Below are 18856 nucleotides of genomic sequence, written 5' to 3' on the forward strand. Positions count from 1 at the left end.
CTTTTGGTTTTTGCTGAGTTCATCAATGACTTCACAAGGTATGTACCTTCATGTGTTTATATGATAATACGTACAGGGAACATGTATTTATGGTACAGAGGATGTGTGTACAATTATTTGGACTGGTTTATTGATGGTTAGTGTGAACTCAGACCAAGATTTAAATATTCTCACCAAACATTTACTATTCAAGTTTAGCCTTCTTTTTTCATTCTGTTTTACTCTTACATGTTGATATAGAACAGATGACGGAAGCAATCTAAGAGGAGTTAGAGAGACGTGGGTGCACGGTTAAATTGGGCAAACTGCAAATTTGGGCTCCGAGCTCAAAATCAGGCACATGACCCATCGATTCGAAGAGAATGGCGTCATGAATAAAACTCATCGCTTTGCCATGATGTATGGGCTTTTGGGCATCGAGATCGTTTAGCAGCCCAAAATCCAAGTTTAAAGTTTTTTTTACAGTTTTTGGAAACTTTGTTATTTTTCTATTTTAATTCTTTGTTTATTCCTAAGGTTTCTAGCAGTATTTAATCTATGACTAGGGTTATTTATTTATTTATTTATTTATTCTAATTATTAAATAAATCTTGAGGTTTCCTTATATCTTCCTAGTGGATTCCATGTTTTAGGCTAAAGTTTTAGCCACTCTATTGTCACGCTGCATCATATGTGGTATTGTCCTATTCTCTTTTCTTTCTTTCACGTGTTATAATATGGGTAAATGACATATTTGATATTTGGTGGATCTAAGTATATTATTAATAAATAAATACATATTATAATATAAGTGAATTAATAACACCGTGCCACGATATGGGAGTTGGATCAAAAAATTTCTACATAATTAGGCACTGGAAAATTTGTGACTTATTAATTTTCTTGCTATATATCACAAAAGATACAAAACGACCGTAACCAACCCCTATCCCTAGGCATTGTGTGTCTTTGTCAAATTTATTAGAGGGTGGTGGGTGGCCTCTACTGAATTGATGTCAAACATTTGAATTATACATTGCGAACAAATAAACGAAAAATAACTACTTTCAAAAAGAATAATTTGTTGATTTGCAACAACTTCTGCCAAAGACGGTATAAATTTAAATGGGCTTCTTATTCAAAACACCATTGTAGACTTATTCACTAACCAAAAAAGAAAAGGCGAGGAGAGAGGAGGGGAGGAGGGGCAATGCTGTTTTTTCCTCCTCCTCGTTGTGGGGAGATTTTCTTTGGGACTCACACAAAGAGAGAGCGGCTAAATCAATAACGCTACTTAACTTTATTGGTCAAGATTTTTAGTTTAATTTCAAAGATAATCGTATGATTAATGATGAAATTGTCCTCTTTCAACTTCCAACAATTCGAAATTACTAGGCCCATTCAGATGGAGGCATTTTTTTTATTTTTTTATTTAATATATTTATAATTTAAAGCAAAGATAGTATTTTATTGAAAGTTAAACAAATTACGTATTTTAATTCAATGATCCGGATCGTCCATTTTCCAAGTTTCATTTATAGGTTATCTTTGTAAAAGATTAGACAAATTAAGATATCTAATTATAACCAAAAAAATAGATCAACACGGTAAAACACTAAAATGACAATCAATATTAATTGAGTGATAAAATGATTTCGGATTCAAGTAATTTTTTGCATAAATATCTTTGAAGAAATATCTAAAAGATAGATAGTTTGGATCTTTGAAATAGAATACAAAGTGACCCAATAAGAGTGTTTTTTATTTGAGGGATTCGTCAACTAAAGCCAACTTCTAACAATCGTTTTTGTAAACAAAAATATTGCTGTGAGTATCTTATTGTGGAACTAATAGATGCTATATATCTTTACGATTTTTACCCCCCACTAGACTTGAAAACTGAGGACCATGCCTAAAAACAAGCTTGTAAATGGAGCTCCATGGCTTATTAAAGGAGTTAGCAGGAAAACAAACAAGAAACGGGATATAGTTAGGACTGATGATGATGAGGCCGTAAAATCATCAAAGCCATTAGCTGCAGCTGCCTACTCCTCGATCACCACCTAACAACATTTAAGTCGATACCCCTCTGCACTGCAGTCTGATAGATACCCAAAAAAACAACAAAAACAAAAAAACAAAAAAAAAAACCTGGATCTCTGATTCATGCATGTGCTTTTCTGCCATGCATTACAAATATGTGTAGCTAATATATATAACCATATCCCTACCAAATATAGTGCAAGTACTCTATTTATGTTTTTCATCTCTTTACCCAACCCTACTAAATAGTAAATAGTGCAAGTACTATCATTACATCATTCAAATAAAAATTTGTCTAAATTAATATATATATATAGTCTCCTTTTATAGATGAATTCCTCAAATAATATTTGAGGGATACTCTTTAGGGTCCCCTACAATTTTTATTTTTTTTCAACGATCCAAACCATATGTTTTTGAAGTCTACATTCATAGATAATCCTTGCAAAAAATTAGACAAATCGGAAACCGTTTCAACATACAATTGTGTCCTACCAAAAAGTACTAAACTTTCAATAACTCAATTGAGTGGTCAAATGAAATCAAATTCAAGTGATTTTTTTGTAGAGATGATCTTTGAATGATTATCTAAAACATAGATGGTTTGGGTTAGTGAAATACAATGCGGAGTAGTAGACCCGACAAGGGTGTCCCTCAAATAAGCTTATTTGAAGGATCCCTCAATGGAAGAATGGAAGCTCTCTCTGGTATATATATGGTACTGGTTTCAGAGAACAGTCTTCAGAAATCAAATGAATAAGAGAGAAGGTTGGAGTGATGGTGGTAGCTAGAGGTAATAAGTGACAATTATGAACTTATGACTTAGCTAGAGGTAAAACTGTAGCGACGCATATAATTTTAATTTTATTTATATCTTTTGCTTAATTACAAAAGTAAATTGCTACGCTAAAAATCGCTTGAAAGAGATGAAAAACGAATGAACATATGCAATCACTCACAGAGATGCATTGTTTTTGCACTTGGTGAGAGGATCTGAACCTTTGACGCTTGAGTCTTTTTCAACTTTCCCTACAAAATACAATTATTTACCCTACAAAATTAATTTGGTCGCACTTCTATCTTTTTCTTAATTTATATTTTCTGTCGGATTCTACCTATATATTTTGAAGCATTAATTTTCTTAAGGGACGAGAATATCATAAAGTATTCATTGGACAACAGTGCGATTTTGAGATTTTGAGAGTGACGTGCGAAACTTAAATTGGACACTCACATTATCTAACATGAAAATACTAAAACTAAAATTACCATGAATTGATGTCATAAACAATATAAGTATAATAAGCAAAATTATCTTTCATTAAGACATGCATGGTCTAGTGGTAATGTTGTCTATGATTGCTCATGGGTTCACTGATGCTCAGTGCAATCCTCAAAAATTGGGGATCTTGTGTGGTAACACCACCTGCACATCCTCAAAGCCGCCCTTATATATCCATTCGGGATGGAGCTTGAAGAAGTTCTGAGTTTGTGAGGGGAATGGACATTGCCTACATTCTGACCCCTGCCCACCAATAAACTCATGGAATAATGAGTGGTGATGGTGTACCGTATATAGTTAGCAATTATATATTAAACTCAAAAAAGAAAAAAGAAAAAAAAGAGTCAAAGAATTTGGCTCCTCTCTACATGTCTTGGCATTACTTAATGTTTATCCTTATAGTACTATTATAAATTCATAGATTATATCATCTATATATCTTTAAGTTTAGCTATTACAAATTCATAGATTATATCATGTATCTAACCCTTAATTTTTTAAAAATAGAACTTTGACGATATGAGGAAATGAACTTGATTCTGATTATTGTAATTAATCCTCTGAGAGGACGTCCTAAATAATATCAAAGGCACTTCAAACCACACAAAACTATATATATTCCTAATAGTTGCATACCAGCAAAGATTTCAAAGTTAACTTTCAGTTTTGGTTAAAGAAATATAAAGCACCAATCACATCACCTGTGTTTAATTATATAGCTGGCCATAAGGACCCATCGTATGAACAATAATTGATATCATATATGTACGGAACTAGAATTGTATGTGTGGAGGGGCCGAAATCATAACACAAGTTTTTGAAAGGAAAATTCGATCTTACAACAGTAAATAATAGACTGAAAAAAGGACATTGGTCTTGAGTATGGAGCATTTAATAGGCTGATATGGGATGCGTGTCTCTTTGCATATTAATTATGACTTCCAAACCCTCATATAAACCCAACAAATTAAAACACAAGCCAACGGGGTCTTGTCCCGTTCAAAAGGATCAGCGATCTAATGTTTGAATTCATATGACACCTAAGCACTTTTGCAGTGTGTGAGAAAACTCACCTCCCCTTCCTAACTATATATGTCCGGAAAAAAAAAAACAAATGGGGTATTAACCACTTTCTTAATTCTATATACTACTACCTAGGGAAAAGATGATGCTGACAAAAAAAAAAATAGCAACTATATATATGCCAACAATAATACTAAAATATATACTTATAACAGAGAAGAAGATCTGTGATTCAACACTATTAACTAAAAAAATTACTCAAATATGAAAATTAATAGAAAGCAATTAATTGATGCAACGTAACATGCATATATTATATATATCAATAACACAAAACACATTCAAGGGAACTACTTGATCTCTTGATCGTTCAGATCAAATAAGGATCATAATTAGCCGTAGATTTGTCCACATCATCATCATCATGATCACAAATCCTTCTTGGAGCTGCCATAACTCTTAGCATGGAAGTCCATGAACAAAGCCAAAAGAGAAACATAGAAAAAAATATTGAAGCACCATCCCCAGATCCCGCAGCAACCCGACCCGTTAAAGTGATAGATGAGCATCCAAACCAACCCCACGAAGCTTGACATGAACTGAAATATTTGAAACTCGGTGACCCTCCTCTTCCACTTAGGCCTCACCCCAAGCGCAGCCAGCAAGTAGTAGGTGTACATCACCACGTGCACCGTGGCGTTTGCTGCGATCACCGCCGGGAACAGAGACTGTGAGGTGTAGAGCCAAATGTAGCACATGACCAGCACCATTGTGTGATGGTACACGTGGAGGAATGTCAGCCGATGAAAGGACCCACTAAGGATGATCAGGAAGGTGTCCACAAACTCGTAGATTTTGGAGAGGTAGAAGATGTAGGCCCAGAAGAATAAAGGCCCCGTTGGTGGGGTTTTGGGTGGGAAGCAGATGATCCAGAAAGGGTAAGGGGCGTAGGAGAAGATGGTGACCAGGGAACCAACGGCCATGATGAGGGAGAGGAGGAGGAGGTTGAGGTTGTGGATGGCGGTGATGGGTTTGAGGCGCCGGGGTTTGATAAGTGGGAGAGGGAGGTGGGAGAGGAGGAAAGTGAGGGTGAGGTAGGAGATGATAGTTAGGGATACGAAGAGTGGGCTTGAGGCCGGGGTTTCACTAGGGCTCCATGAGAAGTGCAGGATGGCTGGGTGCTTCACAAGCCAATACTGAAAGGTACTTGAGATGTTGAGGTTCATGTTGAGGTCCATGGGAGATCGGGGAGGCTCAGGTGCTGTTTCTCGGTTGTCAAACGATGATTTAGGCGAGGCTGGAAGGCCAAACAGGCAAACCTGAAGGGAGATTCGAACTTGAGAATTTTTTTAAGTGAAAGCTATGGGAGAAGAGATGGAGTGTGTTGAAGTGCGGGAAGCATAGAACTGGTGTTGGGGATTTCTAAGAAGCCAAAATTTAACCATCTTTGGGTCAAGTGGGGCCCACAAAAGCAGGTGGCAGCTCTGCAAGCTGGCTGCAGTAAAAGAAGTAAAACCCTGAACCAACGCCTATCTCTGATCTCCATTTATTTCTGTGTGATAAATTAAAAACCCTAACTATAACCAGAAATCGGCTTTGTGGAGGAAGTAGCTAAACTTTTTCAAATTCTGAGTAATGGATCGACCTTCCATCTTTAATGAGTTTGGAGTCTCACTTGTTATATGCATTTTTTCTCAGAAACTTGTGGTTTGCGTTAGCTGGAACTCCGAGTGAGAGAAACGTTTTGCACATATGAATCCAAATTGATGTTACAAATTAATTCACGCACATCTTTTATATGTAAATTTATAGTCGTGCGTACCTTTTATTTACTTCTACTTTTGTGAAATTTGATTTTAGCCATCGATATCTATTTCAAATCACTCTCACCAATTCAACGTTACTAACACAAAGCCATTACAAAAGTCCAGTCAGTGTCATCACATGCGGTGTGTTCTTCTCAAGTTTAGTCCAATCCAGAAGTCAATATCTTCCACTTCTAGCCCTAGTTCGACCCTTTTTATTTATTTATATGGGGGGTTTTGGATCACGATCGATGATCTATCTATATAAGTACTTTTTACCATCAAGATTCAACCGTCGAATTCATGAACTTATCCTTTTTGAACGCCAATTGGGAGGCCCTTCAATTTTTTATGACAAAGTTTATAATCTAGGATGAATAGAGGTGGCAATCAAGTCGTATTGGATCTTGTTCGAGTACGTTGTGTCATTAATTTCTGTTTCTTGGCGAGTATTTAGTCAAAACCTACCGAGCAGACTATGAGTCTAAAATGTCCAAGAATGAGAGTGAGAGTGATTGTAGATTTGAGAGCTTGGGGAAGATGACGATTGACAAACTTATACACAAGCTTCTATCTCATAGCCCTACTTTTAAACTGCAAACCACGCAAATATGACTCGTATCATTTTTATGCTCATGCGGACTCTACTAAAAATTAAAAGTAATTTTGAGTAAAAACACTTGCACCAAAAAAATGGTTTACCCTTCTAAGAAACATATGTGACTATCATGATTCATGACAATAACAATCATCTAGATGCTTTGACGCAGACAGATATTAGCCCCTTGGTATACTTGGGCTATTGCGATAGACTACATACATGAAGAAAGTTCATGCATTTCGAATAAATACTTGTTCATGCATTTTGGGATTATTATCTCGGTTCATGATATAGTTATCTATAATAAATAAGGGGATTTGGTTCAATGTTAGGATATCTCCCTTATATGTATAAATAGTTGTTAGTTTAAAAGCATCTCCAACAGCCTCTTCAGCAATTTTGGAATGCTAAAATAGGTGAGCCCGCATCATCAAAACCCTCTCCAACATCCTTGTCAACCTCAGTCATCAAAGCTGCAACCTCTTTCTCTCTTTTTAGGACTGGTAAAGTTGATCTTGGCTCTTCAAAACATTTAATTTTACTTTGGTAAAATAAAACCTACTTTAAAAATGTGAAAAAAAATGCATTTTTTCTTTTCAAACAATAAATATATAGACATTTTTCACATGATTTCATGTTTTTCATTCTTTTCCATAACATTGCATTAATTGAATTGAAAAGTTTGCTGGGACACAAAATATATTAAAGTAGCAAACAGAGCTTTTTAAATTTGCCACATAGGTCAACAAACTTCAATTTGAAGAGTTTGATTTGCTACTACATATTGTTGGAGATGCTCTAAGACATGTCTTCAATTATTGATACAAATTGAGTTTTTTCTCTAAAATTGGGAACCACTCTCTCCTTGTTTTGGGTATTCTTAGAATCAACATTGTTGATCAGCTAAAACTGTTGACAAAATTGTTAATCACTTTGAGCTAAAATGGCTTTTTCATTCAATGTACTAAGAAAAACTTTAAATTCTTGCATTCATGAGCCATGAGCTGAATGCCAGTAGTAGATGATATAGCTAGCTAGCTACTGAAGCTTCAAACTGTTGCTTTCTTTGACTCATGTCTTGACACAGATTAGCACTATTAATATCCATAGATATATAATTAATGAAGGTTGATATGGCTGGTTTGGTTTTAAATTTATTTAAAATTTCAGGAGCTCCAAAGGCAATGAATTAACTACTATTTCCCCTTTGCCAAGAGCTATGACTGTCAACAAGTACAATATACCTAATTACCTATTCACCTTAAATTTGACACAAGGTTTTCATCCTATGCTCTTCCTCTACTCTCTCACAAACTTTACACGACATTTTTCAATAGATTACGATGCGAGTAATGTTTTTTTTTTTCAATGTTCAAATAATTTTTATTGAGAAAAATTCGCATATCATATATATGTTAAAGAATGTAAAGAGCCATATCGAAAACATGACAAAATAAAATAAAACATATAATGAGTGGTTTCATTTCTCATAAAATGGATACACATTTCCATGAAGCTTTGAAGTAGCTAGGTCTGCCCTCTAATATGAATTAAAGGAGATAAGTGGGAGCATGTGATCATGGTTACAATGCATTTGAATGGCGCCCATTATGTGTGAATTCACTTCTCTTCAATGTTTGACCGTCGCATATGGTTCATGAATTAAGGTTATTGGGCAGCTCCACACTCAGGCTTCTCCATATTGTTCTGTCGGTAACCAGAAATGTACTTCAGTTTCCAACCACCCTCTCTCTCTCTCTCTCTCTCTCTCTCTCTCTCTCTCTCTCTCTCTCTCTATCTCTCTCTCATCTATATATGTCCAGGTTTTGGTTCCACTTTGGTACTGGGCTAGGTAGACCTATTTCCTTTCCCTTCACCAATTTTTTTGATGGGTGGAAGAGGACAATAATATTTATAGAGATGGGCAATGGGGTCTCCCGGGCCAACAGTTTTATGGGTTATTCGCAGCAATGTTCCCTCAACTATACCCCAATTTACACTTTGGTCACTCAACTCAAATATTAGTTGTTGCAGAGGTCACTCAATTAGGTGTTTTGTTGCACCGTCAGTCCTACCATCAAGTCTGTTACATTTTCTGTTTAAAATGATGATGTGGCAAGCATCTCTTAGATTATTGATGGGCAAATGTGACTTTTCAGTTAAGATTATTTGTAGCAATGATCCCTCAACTATACTCGGAGTTACATTTTGGTCACTCAATTAGGTGTTGTGTTGCACCATTAGTCCCTAGCGTTAGAGAGACTTGACGGTAGGACTAACGGTGCAACAAAACACCTAATTGAGTGACCTCTGCAACTAATATTTGAGTTGAGTGACCAAAGTGTAACTTGGAGTATAGTTGAGAGATCATTGCTGCGAATAATCCTTTATATAAACTTCCTTCCATTACTATTGAGTGAATATGAACTTGAATCCAAACAACTCGGAGTTTTTTTTATGAAAAAAAGAAAAGATAGGGGCAAGGTGTACGATGAAAGGCCCGTAGCTAATGAGGTTGTTTGGTTTGTAAGGGCATCTTCAATCGAGAAGTTAAATCAACGCTAAATCCCTTCTTCTCTTTTTTCCTAATTTGTAAAGTACTATTTTTCTAAAATTCATAGAGAAATACTGCAGTTATGACTCCAAATTTGCCAATGAATTGTTATTTTTTTTTTGGGCGAGAAAAAACAAAAGGAAACAATAATACATGAGAAGCGAAGATACAAGGGGAGAAATAAATGAAGGAAAAAAGCATCCAACCAATCGTTGCCGTCCAAATAAATGGCATTAAAAATAGCATCATTACAAGCTTCCCAACCACAACTACCACACTCTGATCGAAAAGATCAGGACCCTTTATCCTTTTGACCCATTTTCTTTCTCTTGGCATAACTCTTGACGTGAAAGTCAACGAAAAGAGCCAAAAGAGAGGCATTGAAGACCGCATTGAAGCACCAGCCCCAAATCCCGGAGCAGCCCGACCCCGAAAAGTGCAGGTACAGCATCCGACCCGACACCGCGAAGCTGAACATAAACTGCACGATCTGGCAGTCCGTCACCACCCGCTTCCACTTGGGTCGGATCCCAACCGCGCAAAGGAAATAGTATCCGTACATGAGCACGTGTACCGACGCGTTGGTCACGAGCGCCACCGGGAACAAGGACTGGCACGTGCGCAGCCACAGGTAGCACATGACCAGCACGGTCGCGTGGTGGTACACGTGGAGGAAGGTCAGCCGTTGGATGGAGCCACTCAGTATGATGAAGAGGGTGTCGAGGAATTCGAGGATTTTTGAGAGGTAGAAGATGTAGGCCCAGAAGAAGTGGGGCCCAGTTGGGGAAATGTGGGGTGGGAAGCAGAGGATCCAGTCCAGGCTTGGGGTGTCGGGGGAGAGGATCGAGAGGGTGCATCCAACGGCCATGATGAGGGAGAGGAGGAAGAGGAGGAGGTTGTGGACGGCTGTGATTGGTTTGAGGAGGGCAGGGTTGATGGGGGAGAGCGGGAGGCGGGTGAGGAGGAAGGTGAGAGAGAGGTAGGAGAGGAGAGAGAGTGTGAGGAAGAGCGGGGTGGAGGCTGGGGTTTGGCCTGGAGCCCATGAGAAGTGGAGGATGGATGGGTGGTTGACCAGCCAGTATTGGAGCGTTGACCAAATGGTGTTCATCGTACGCGCTGCCGTGAGTGAGTGGGAGTGGGAGTGAGTTCTGAGTTTCTAGTTGAGATGGGGGGCAAATATGGGGTCTTCTGCTGAGTTCAGAATTCAGATAAGGTGAGGGAGTGGGAAACTCATTGGTATTGCCATCAAGCCCATGTGCCAGCAACCTTCTTTTTAGCCGTTTTTTTGGACATTTTTCCATCTCTTGATGACATACTCAAAGTTTACACGCATCGCTAGTTTTTTATCCTTTTCAAGACATACTCAAACATATAATATTAAAATTATCGTTTTGAAAATCCATTCAATAGCCTGTTTTGCAGTTAAACATACAAAAATTTAGAATAAATTTTATATTCCAAGAAATTTGGCTCCTTGAGAAATTTATAAAATGGGGTGTGGTGTTGTAGTTCTTTAAAATAAAGTGCTTTTATTGCATGATTGTAGCTATAAAAAAATGAAAGCTTCAAATTTACTTAAATTTCAAGATCAGCACAGTAGTACAATACACTTGGTTTGCGATCAAGAGAAGAGAAACTATAGAAAGAAACCAAATTAGAAATCTTCTCCTTATAATTTTATATTCTTTAGACTTAGTGTTTTGTACGCAAAGTTGATTAAAAAGAGTATTAGTACTTTACTTTCCTTATTTTCATCTTTTTTTTGCACTTATAAGGTTTTTGATGGGAAATCGATTTTTTTTTTAAAAGGAATTTTAGCGCAACACCAATTGGAGAAGAAAACTAAGACATTGAATATCATTGTGTGAGTTTTTGAGAATTTTCCATGAGGCCATTCGTTCTAGAATTTCCAGTCAAGACAGCATCCTGTCAAAACTGCACTGCTGTGTAGATTCAAGAGTTGGAGACTTTCCCAATTTTTCCAAGTGACGTGTGATATATGCCTGGAAAGCTAAGAGACAGAGCTACAATTCCCATATTTTTCCAGAATTTTTTTAGAAGGTTTAACAACCCCAAAACGTGCGAGAAAGTTAGATGTTAGCTTCCTTTTTTTTTTTTTTTGGTCAGACAGTTTCCTTTAAGTTGTTTAGAGTTTTGTTTTGTTTTGGTAGGTTTTACCGGACATTTTTAGAGTAAGTTTATGTTCAATTATACTATATAAGGCCAGCCTAAAGCTCTCTATACTAGACCTCTTTACACAAGTGGAGATTGAAGAGAAGAAGAGAGCTTTAGACACACCACCATTCGTTATTCCGGGTTCTATTATTTTCTTTAATATATATTTCTTGTGCCTATTGTTGATTCGTGCACTTGCGAGTAATTTTATTTGGAATTTTTTAATATTCTTTTTCAAATGTTTGTTAATCTACATCAAGAGCCTTCATGAAACATATGACACGCTTGTGTTAGATATATATATACCAGTGATTTATTGTCTAAATTCCATATTTAAAGATTAGAGGTATACAGAGCTATAAAGATTTACTATTTAAGCTTGGCAAAAGAAGCAGTAGAGGTTTATTATTTCCCAAGTGAGAGATCTATGTAACCCTATTAGATATCTCTCATATTGGTTTTGTTTTCTATTTTTCTTTCCTTGGGATTTCATACTTTGAGTAGAATTCTTGCTCATTGAAGTTTTGATCTACAAAGACGTTAGTTTCTGAAGCGAAGCAAAAACTAAGTTTTGAACAAGTTTTTTTTTTGTTCTTTCTGGTGTGTAGGTGTTCCAGCAACATGAGACAGAGAAGAACAAACACAATGCTGCTCAGCATCCCCATAGAACTCATCGTCGACATACTCTTAAGGCTACCAGTGGAATCTCTAATACGATGTCGTTGTGTGTGCAAGTCATTGCGTAGTCTCATCTTTGATCGTCGTTTTGTTATGACTCAACTCAACAACACAGTCACAGGCATCAACATGAACATGAACAGCTTCAGGCTCTTGGTCTCACATAATGACTCTCTTCTTTCGATGTACTGCGAAGGATCCAAGGATGGAGATGGTAGTCATCTCGCAATCAAGGAGGTTGATCACCCTGCAGTAGTGGACCTAGATGTGTGTTTGTGTATTTTGGGCTCTTGCAATGGCTTGGTATGTCTAGAAATCGGCGACGACAACTCCATTATTATATTATGGAACCCTTGTACTAGAGATACCAAGGTTTTACCACAACCTCCATATCATTTCCAAGACAAGATGTTTCACGGATTCGGTTATGATTCTTTAACTGAAGATTACAAGATAATGTTGGCCACTGAGGGGCCTTCCGAAGTTATGATGAATGTCTTTTCACTAAAAAGGAATTCATGGAGGACTTACGAATACCTTGCTGATTTGAGAACGACTGATCAGCAGGGGTGCTTCTTAAACGGAGCTCTTCATTGGATAACGTCTGGAACTATCACCTCTCTGGATTTAGCCATGTCTAAATACTTTAATTAGTGATTACGTTTTAATTGTTATTTATTTAGTGAATAATTAGCATTAAATAGTTTAATAGAAATCCTAGAAATTTAGTTTCGGTACCCAAAATAGTTTAGCATTCCGAGAATGGATTTTAGCCTCGAAAAAGGTTTGGGAACAATTTCGGAAGCTAGGGTTTTTGGTTCAAGAATTGGATTTACACAAACTAATTTTGTGAAAACAAAAATTCAAAACAAAGTCCACCAAAATATATATATATATATATTAATTAATTACTATTCATTAAGTAAAATATTTAAATATTCACTACAGAAATAATAATTAAACATAATTACCAATTAAAGTAATTAAAAAAAAGGCTATGATATTACTCAATTACATATATTAAACTAAAGAAGTTGGCCAAAAAATAAAAGTAAAGCAACCAATTTTACATGTTTAAAATTAAAATAATGACAATAAAAAATTATTTTTTAAAAAAAAATATATAAAAAATGGCCATAAAACCTCTCCCGACGAAATTTCGTCGGCGCAAGTCTATCCCGACGAAACGTCGTCGGATTAGACTTTTCCTGAGAAAATTTCTTACACCTATGCCGACAAAATTTTGTCGGGAGAGATTTTATTCAAAAATAAATATAAATTTAGTATCTTTTGGGTCCAATAAGTTTTTTTTAAGTAGTTAAAGAATATCTTAGACTTATTTAATTATTATTTCTTTGGTGAATAATTAAATAATTTAATTAACTTAATGAATGGTAATTATTATTTTTATTTCACCAAATATTTAAATACTAATTATTCACTAAGTAAATAGTAATTAAAACATAACTACTAAATAAAGTAATTAAAAGAGAGAAATCAAGATTATGCTATTCAAAGGGTATAGCCGGGCGGCTATACTTTTTAAAAATGTTCTTTTTTATTCAATAAAAAATATCTTAGCCATGTCTAAATACTTTAATTAGTGATTACGTTTTAATTGTTATTTATTTAGTGAATAATTAGCATTAAATAGTTTAATAGAAATCCTAGAAATTTAGTTTCGGTACCCAAAATAGTTTAGCATTCCGAGAATGGATTTTAGCCTCGAAAAAGGTTTGGGAACAATTTCGGAAGCTAGGGTTTTTGGTTCAAGAATTGGATTTACACAAACTAATTTTGTGAAAACAAAAATTCAAAACAAAGTCCACCAAAAAATATATATATATATATATATATTAATTAATTACTATTCATTAAGTAAAATATTTAAATATTCACTACAGAAATAATAATTAAACATAATTACCAATTAAAGTAATTAAAAAAAAGGCTATGATATTACTCAATTACATATATTAAACTAAAGAAGTTGGCCAAAAAATAAAAGTAAAGCAACCAATTTTACATGTTTAAAATTAAAATAATGACAATAAAAAATTATTTTTTTAAAAAAAATATATAAAAAATGGCCATAAAACCTCTCCCGACGAAATTTCGTCGGCGCAAGTCTATCCCGACGAAACGTCGTCGGATTAGACTTTTCCTGAGAAAATTTCTTACACCTATGCCGACAAAATTTTGTCGGGAGAGATTTTATTCAAAAATAAATATAAATTTAGTATCTTTTGGGTCCAATAAGTTTTTTTTAAGTAGTTAAAGAATATCTTAGACTTATTTAATTATTATTTCTTTGGTGAATAATTAAATAATTTAATTAACTTAATGAATGGTAATTATTATTTTTATTTCACCAAATATTTAAATACTAATTATTCACTAAGTAAATAGTAATTAAAACATAACTACTAAATAAAGTAATTAAAAGAGAGAAATCAAGATTATGCTATTCAAAGGGTATAGCCGGGCGGCTATACTTTTTAAAAATGTTCTTTTTTATTCAATAAAAAATATCTTAGCCATGTCTAAATACTTTAATTAGTGATTACGTTTTAATTGTTATTTATTTAGTGAATAATTAGCATTAAATAGTTTAATAGAAATCCTAGAAATTTAGTTTCGGTACCCAAAATAGTTTAGCATTCCGAGAATGGATTTTAGCCTCGAAAAAGGTTTGGGAACAATTTCGGAAGCTAGGGTTTTTGGTTCAAGAATTGGATTTACACAAACTAATTTTGTGAAAACAAAAATTCAAAACAAAGTCCACCAAAATATATATATATATATATATTAATTAATTACTATTCATTAAGTAAAATATTTAAATATTCACTACAGAAATAATAATTAAACATAATTACCAATTAAAGTAATTAAAAAAAAGGCTATGATATTACTCAATTACATATATTAAACTAAAGAAGTTGGCCAAAAAATAAAAGTAAAGCAACCAATTTTACATGTTTAAAATTAAAATAATGACAATAAAAAATTATTTTTTTAAAAAAAATATATAAAAAATGGCCATAAAACCTCTCCCGACGAAATTTCGTCGGCGCAAGTCTATCCCGACGAAACGTCGTCGGATTAGACTTTTCCTGAGAAAATTTCTTACACCTATGCCGACAAAATTTTGTCGGGAGAGATTTTATTCAAAAATAAATATAAATTTAGTATCTTTTGGGTCCAATAAGTTTTTTTTAAGTAGTTAAAGAATATCTTAGACTTATTTAATTATTATTTCTTTGGTGAATAATTAAATAATTTAATTAACTTAATGAATGGTAATTATTATTTTTATTTCACCAAATATTTAAATACTAATTATTCACTAAGTAAATAGTAATTAAAACATAACTACTAAATAAAGTAATTAAAAGAGAGAAATCAAGATTATGCTATTCAAAGGGTATAGCCGGGCGGCTATACTTTTTAAAAATGTTCTTTTTTATTCAATAAAAAATATCTTAGCCATGTCTAAATACTTTAATTAGTGATTACGTTTTAATTGTTATTTATTTAGTGAATAATTAGCATTAAATAGTTTAATAGAAATCCTAGAAATTTAGTTTCGGTACCCAAAATAGTTTAGCATTCCGAGAATGGATTTTAGCCTCGAAAAAGGTTTGGGAACAATTTCGGAAGCTAGGGTTTTTGGTTCAAGAATTGGATTTACACAAACTAATTTTGTGAAAACAAAAATTCAAAACAAAGTCCACCAAAATATATATATATATATTAATTAATTACTATTCATTAAGTAAAATATTTAAATATTCACTACAGAAATAATAATTAAACATAATTACCAATTAAAGTAATTAAAAAAAAGGCTATGATATTACTCAATTACATATATTAAACTAAAGAAGTTGGCCAAAAAATAAAAGTAAAGCAACCACTTTTTACATGTTTAAAATTAAAATAATGACAATAAAAAATTATTTTTTTAAAAAAAATATATAAAAAATGGCCATAAAACCTCTCCCGACGAAATTTCGTCGGCGCAAGTCTATCCCGACGAAACGTCGTCGGATTAGACTTTTCCTGAGAAAATTTCGTACACCTATGCCGACAAAATTTTGTCGGGAGAGATTTTATTCAAAAATAAATATAAATTTAGTATCTTTTGGGTCCAATAAGTTTTTTTTAAGTAGTTAAAGAATATCTTAGACTTATTTAATTATTATTTCTTTGGTGAATAATTAAATAATTTAATTAACTTAATGAATGGTAATTATTATTTTTATTTCACCAAATATTTAAATACTAATTCTTCACTAAGTAAATAGTAATTAAAACATAACTACTAAATAAAGTAATTAAAAGAGAGAAATCAAGATTATGCTATTCAAAGGGCATAGCCGGGCGGCTATACTTTTTAAAAATGTTCTTTTTTATTCAATAAAAAATATCTTAGCCATGTCTAAATACTTTAATTAGTGATTACGTTTTAATTGTTATTTCTTTAGTGAATAATATGCATTAAATAGTTTAATAGAAATCCTAGAAATTTAGTTTCGGTACCCAAAATAGTTTAGCATTCCGAGAATGGATTTTAGCCTCGAAAAAGGTTTGGGAACAATTTCGGAAGCTAGGGTTTTTGGTTCAAGACTTGGATTTACACAAACTAATTTTGTGAAAACAAAAATTTAAAACAATGTCCACAAAAAAAAGAATGAATGAATTACTATTCATGAAGTAAAATATTTAAATATTCACTAAAGAAGTAATAATTAAACATAATTACCAATTAAAGTAATTAAAAAAAGGCTATGATATTACTTAATTACATATATTAAACTAAAGAAGTTGGCCAAAACATGAAAGTAAAGAAACTAATTTTACATGTTTAAAATTAAAATAATGACAATAATAATAATTTTTTTTGCTCTTACTGTTTGTTTCTGGCTTGTTCCTTTTGTTTTCTGCTTCAAAGCCTTAACCTCAAATGTGTGTTGTGCATGCGAAACCAGATATATGGAACATCCATCTTTTGCAATAATTAAGCCTCTGTGAATATCAATGTTTGCAAGAAGACTTGCAGAAGTTGGACAATATACTTCAAAACATGAAAAATCATATTGCATGTTAATTGTTTCTCAACGAGTTTTCATACTTTTTAATCGTTGCATAACAACCTCATTGGCTATACTATTAAAAATGTCTTTCTCAATATATGCAACCAAGCAATCATTCATCCATAAATCTCCCATTTGATTGCGTAACCGATTTTTCACAATATTCATAACAAAAAATACTCCTCTACACATATATTGCTCTCTGTCTCTTTGAAGTAGTGTTGACTTGGTTGAAATATCATTAGATCTTGGGAGAGGTCTCTAAACATGTTTGTTTCGAAATATCATTGAATGAAGTTACCCAAACAAACAAAGAACATGACCAGAATCTATGTCGAAACATGTTAACAAGATTATTAGAAGGATAAAAAGCTCACACTAACGTTAACTGACTTAGACAAACACTGCTTGTTACAAGACAAGAGTATAAATTTATATAAAATAATTGATTAAAAGAGACAGAGATGATGGATCATGGATCAGTCCACTACAGCCAAGCTTTGAAACTCGTCGCTAGAGATGGCCACTTCCATGACATGTTCAGGGCCAAATTCTCCATCGTTTTCCAGGAACAACTTGAGCAATTTGTTGGAGAAGCCAGTCAACACCGTCAACCCTGGTTGTTTATAAGGTATCACCGGCTTATTCTTCTTGTACTCTGACAAATTCCAAAGCACAAAGTGTGGCACCACATTCCCGTACCCCTTGTCCCCAAACTTGGACTTTATATTATTATAAATATACTTCCGGTCATGGAGTTTCACAAAACGTTTAAAGCCAGGGTGATTGAACACAAACCCCTTCTTGACCATCTGTTCTGGCTTCAAATTCCTCTTCACAGCCTCTTCAAGAATCAAATCAAACATTTCACTAAAATCAGGATGATTGCATGTTATCATCCTCCTCCTCACAAACTCATACTTGTACCTAAGATCGTCGCCGCCTTGTATCAATTCTAGCTGAGGCGAATCTTCATGGTAATTGATCACCTTCCCTTTCCATGGATCTTGACTCAGTTGAGAAACCAAAGAGTCACAAAGCAATCGACACCTCCATGGAGTCCTCACAAATGAATTTCGGGTCGACACCGCCGCATAGAACCAAGCAATTGTTGAGTATAGCCTTGATCTTTTTATGTCCTCCACCATTGCGTTCCACTGAAGCTCAGCCACCTTCCCGAAATCCCAGTGTTGCACATAAACTATGATCTGGTTTGGAAGCAAAGCATCGACCCGAAGCTTGGACTTGTCTGCTTTCAAGAGCTCCAAATACGTCTTATGAGCAGGCGGATGTATTGGATCACGATATTCGTATTGAGTGTTGCAGGCGTGAGCCAAGGGGTCCAAAACTTCATAGAGCTGTGACCTAACTCTACCCTTGTAATCAGCCTCTTCAAGACCTTGGAATTCCGACTGCCCTAGAGGTTCAAGTCTCCCAAATGCCAATTAAGCATTGGGTATGGGTTTTTGCCATGGAAACATTACAGCATCCCACATTTCTAAAGTAATATTCATGCTACTTTATAATTTTTTAAAAAGCCTCTCAGTCTATAGTTTGCCCCCAAGACGAAAACTTTCTGGATCCACCACTGAGATTAAGGAGGTGGAGGAGCTTTGT

The 18856-nt window shown here is 34.3% G+C and overlaps 4 protein-coding genes across 4 annotated transcripts; 1 reads left to right on the forward strand and 3 right to left on the reverse strand.

The window, feature by feature from the left end:
• Positions 1 to 4606: 4606 nt before the first annotated feature.
• Positions 4607 to 5749, reverse strand: LOC110764856 (uncharacterized). Its single transcript, XM_021967896.2, has one exon. It carries the CDS (start codon positions 5563 to 5565, stop codon positions 4756 to 4758), a length of 810 nt encoding a protein of 269 aa, XP_021823588.2. The 5' UTR covers positions 5566 to 5749; the 3' UTR covers positions 4607 to 4755.
• A 3738-nt stretch (positions 5750 to 9487) lies between these two features.
• On the reverse strand, positions 9488 to 10612 carry LOC110764823 (fatty acid elongase 3-like). Its single transcript, XM_021967857.2, has one exon. It carries the CDS (start codon positions 10393 to 10395, stop codon positions 9580 to 9582), a length of 816 nt encoding a protein of 271 aa, XP_021823549.1. The 5' UTR covers positions 10396 to 10612; the 3' UTR covers positions 9488 to 9579.
• Positions 10466 to 12794, forward strand: LOC110764873 (putative F-box protein At3g16210). The gene is made up of 2 exons (XM_088249842.1): positions 10466 to 10500; positions 12071 to 12794. The coding sequence occupies exons 1-2, from the start codon at positions 10466 to 10468 to the stop codon at positions 12792 to 12794; spliced, it is 759 nt and encodes a 252-aa protein (XP_088105968.1).
• Positions 12795 to 17718: 4924 nt separating this feature from the next.
• On the reverse strand, positions 17719 to 18735 carry LOC148298129 (uncharacterized). The gene is made up of 2 exons (XM_088249847.1): positions 18724 to 18735; positions 17719 to 18651 (listed from the first exon to the last, which is right to left on the reverse strand). The coding sequence occupies exons 1-2, from the start codon at positions 18733 to 18735 to the stop codon at positions 17719 to 17721; spliced, it is 945 nt and encodes a 314-aa protein (XP_088105973.1).
• Between the last annotated feature and the right edge of the window lie 121 nt (positions 18736 to 18856).

The sequence above is a fragment of the Prunus avium genome, chromosome 1 (assembly GCF_965620075.1).
Source record: "Prunus avium chromosome 1, drPruAviu1.hap1.1, whole genome shotgun sequence".
Lineage (NCBI taxonomy): Eukaryota > Viridiplantae > Streptophyta > Magnoliopsida > Rosales > Rosaceae > Prunus > Prunus avium.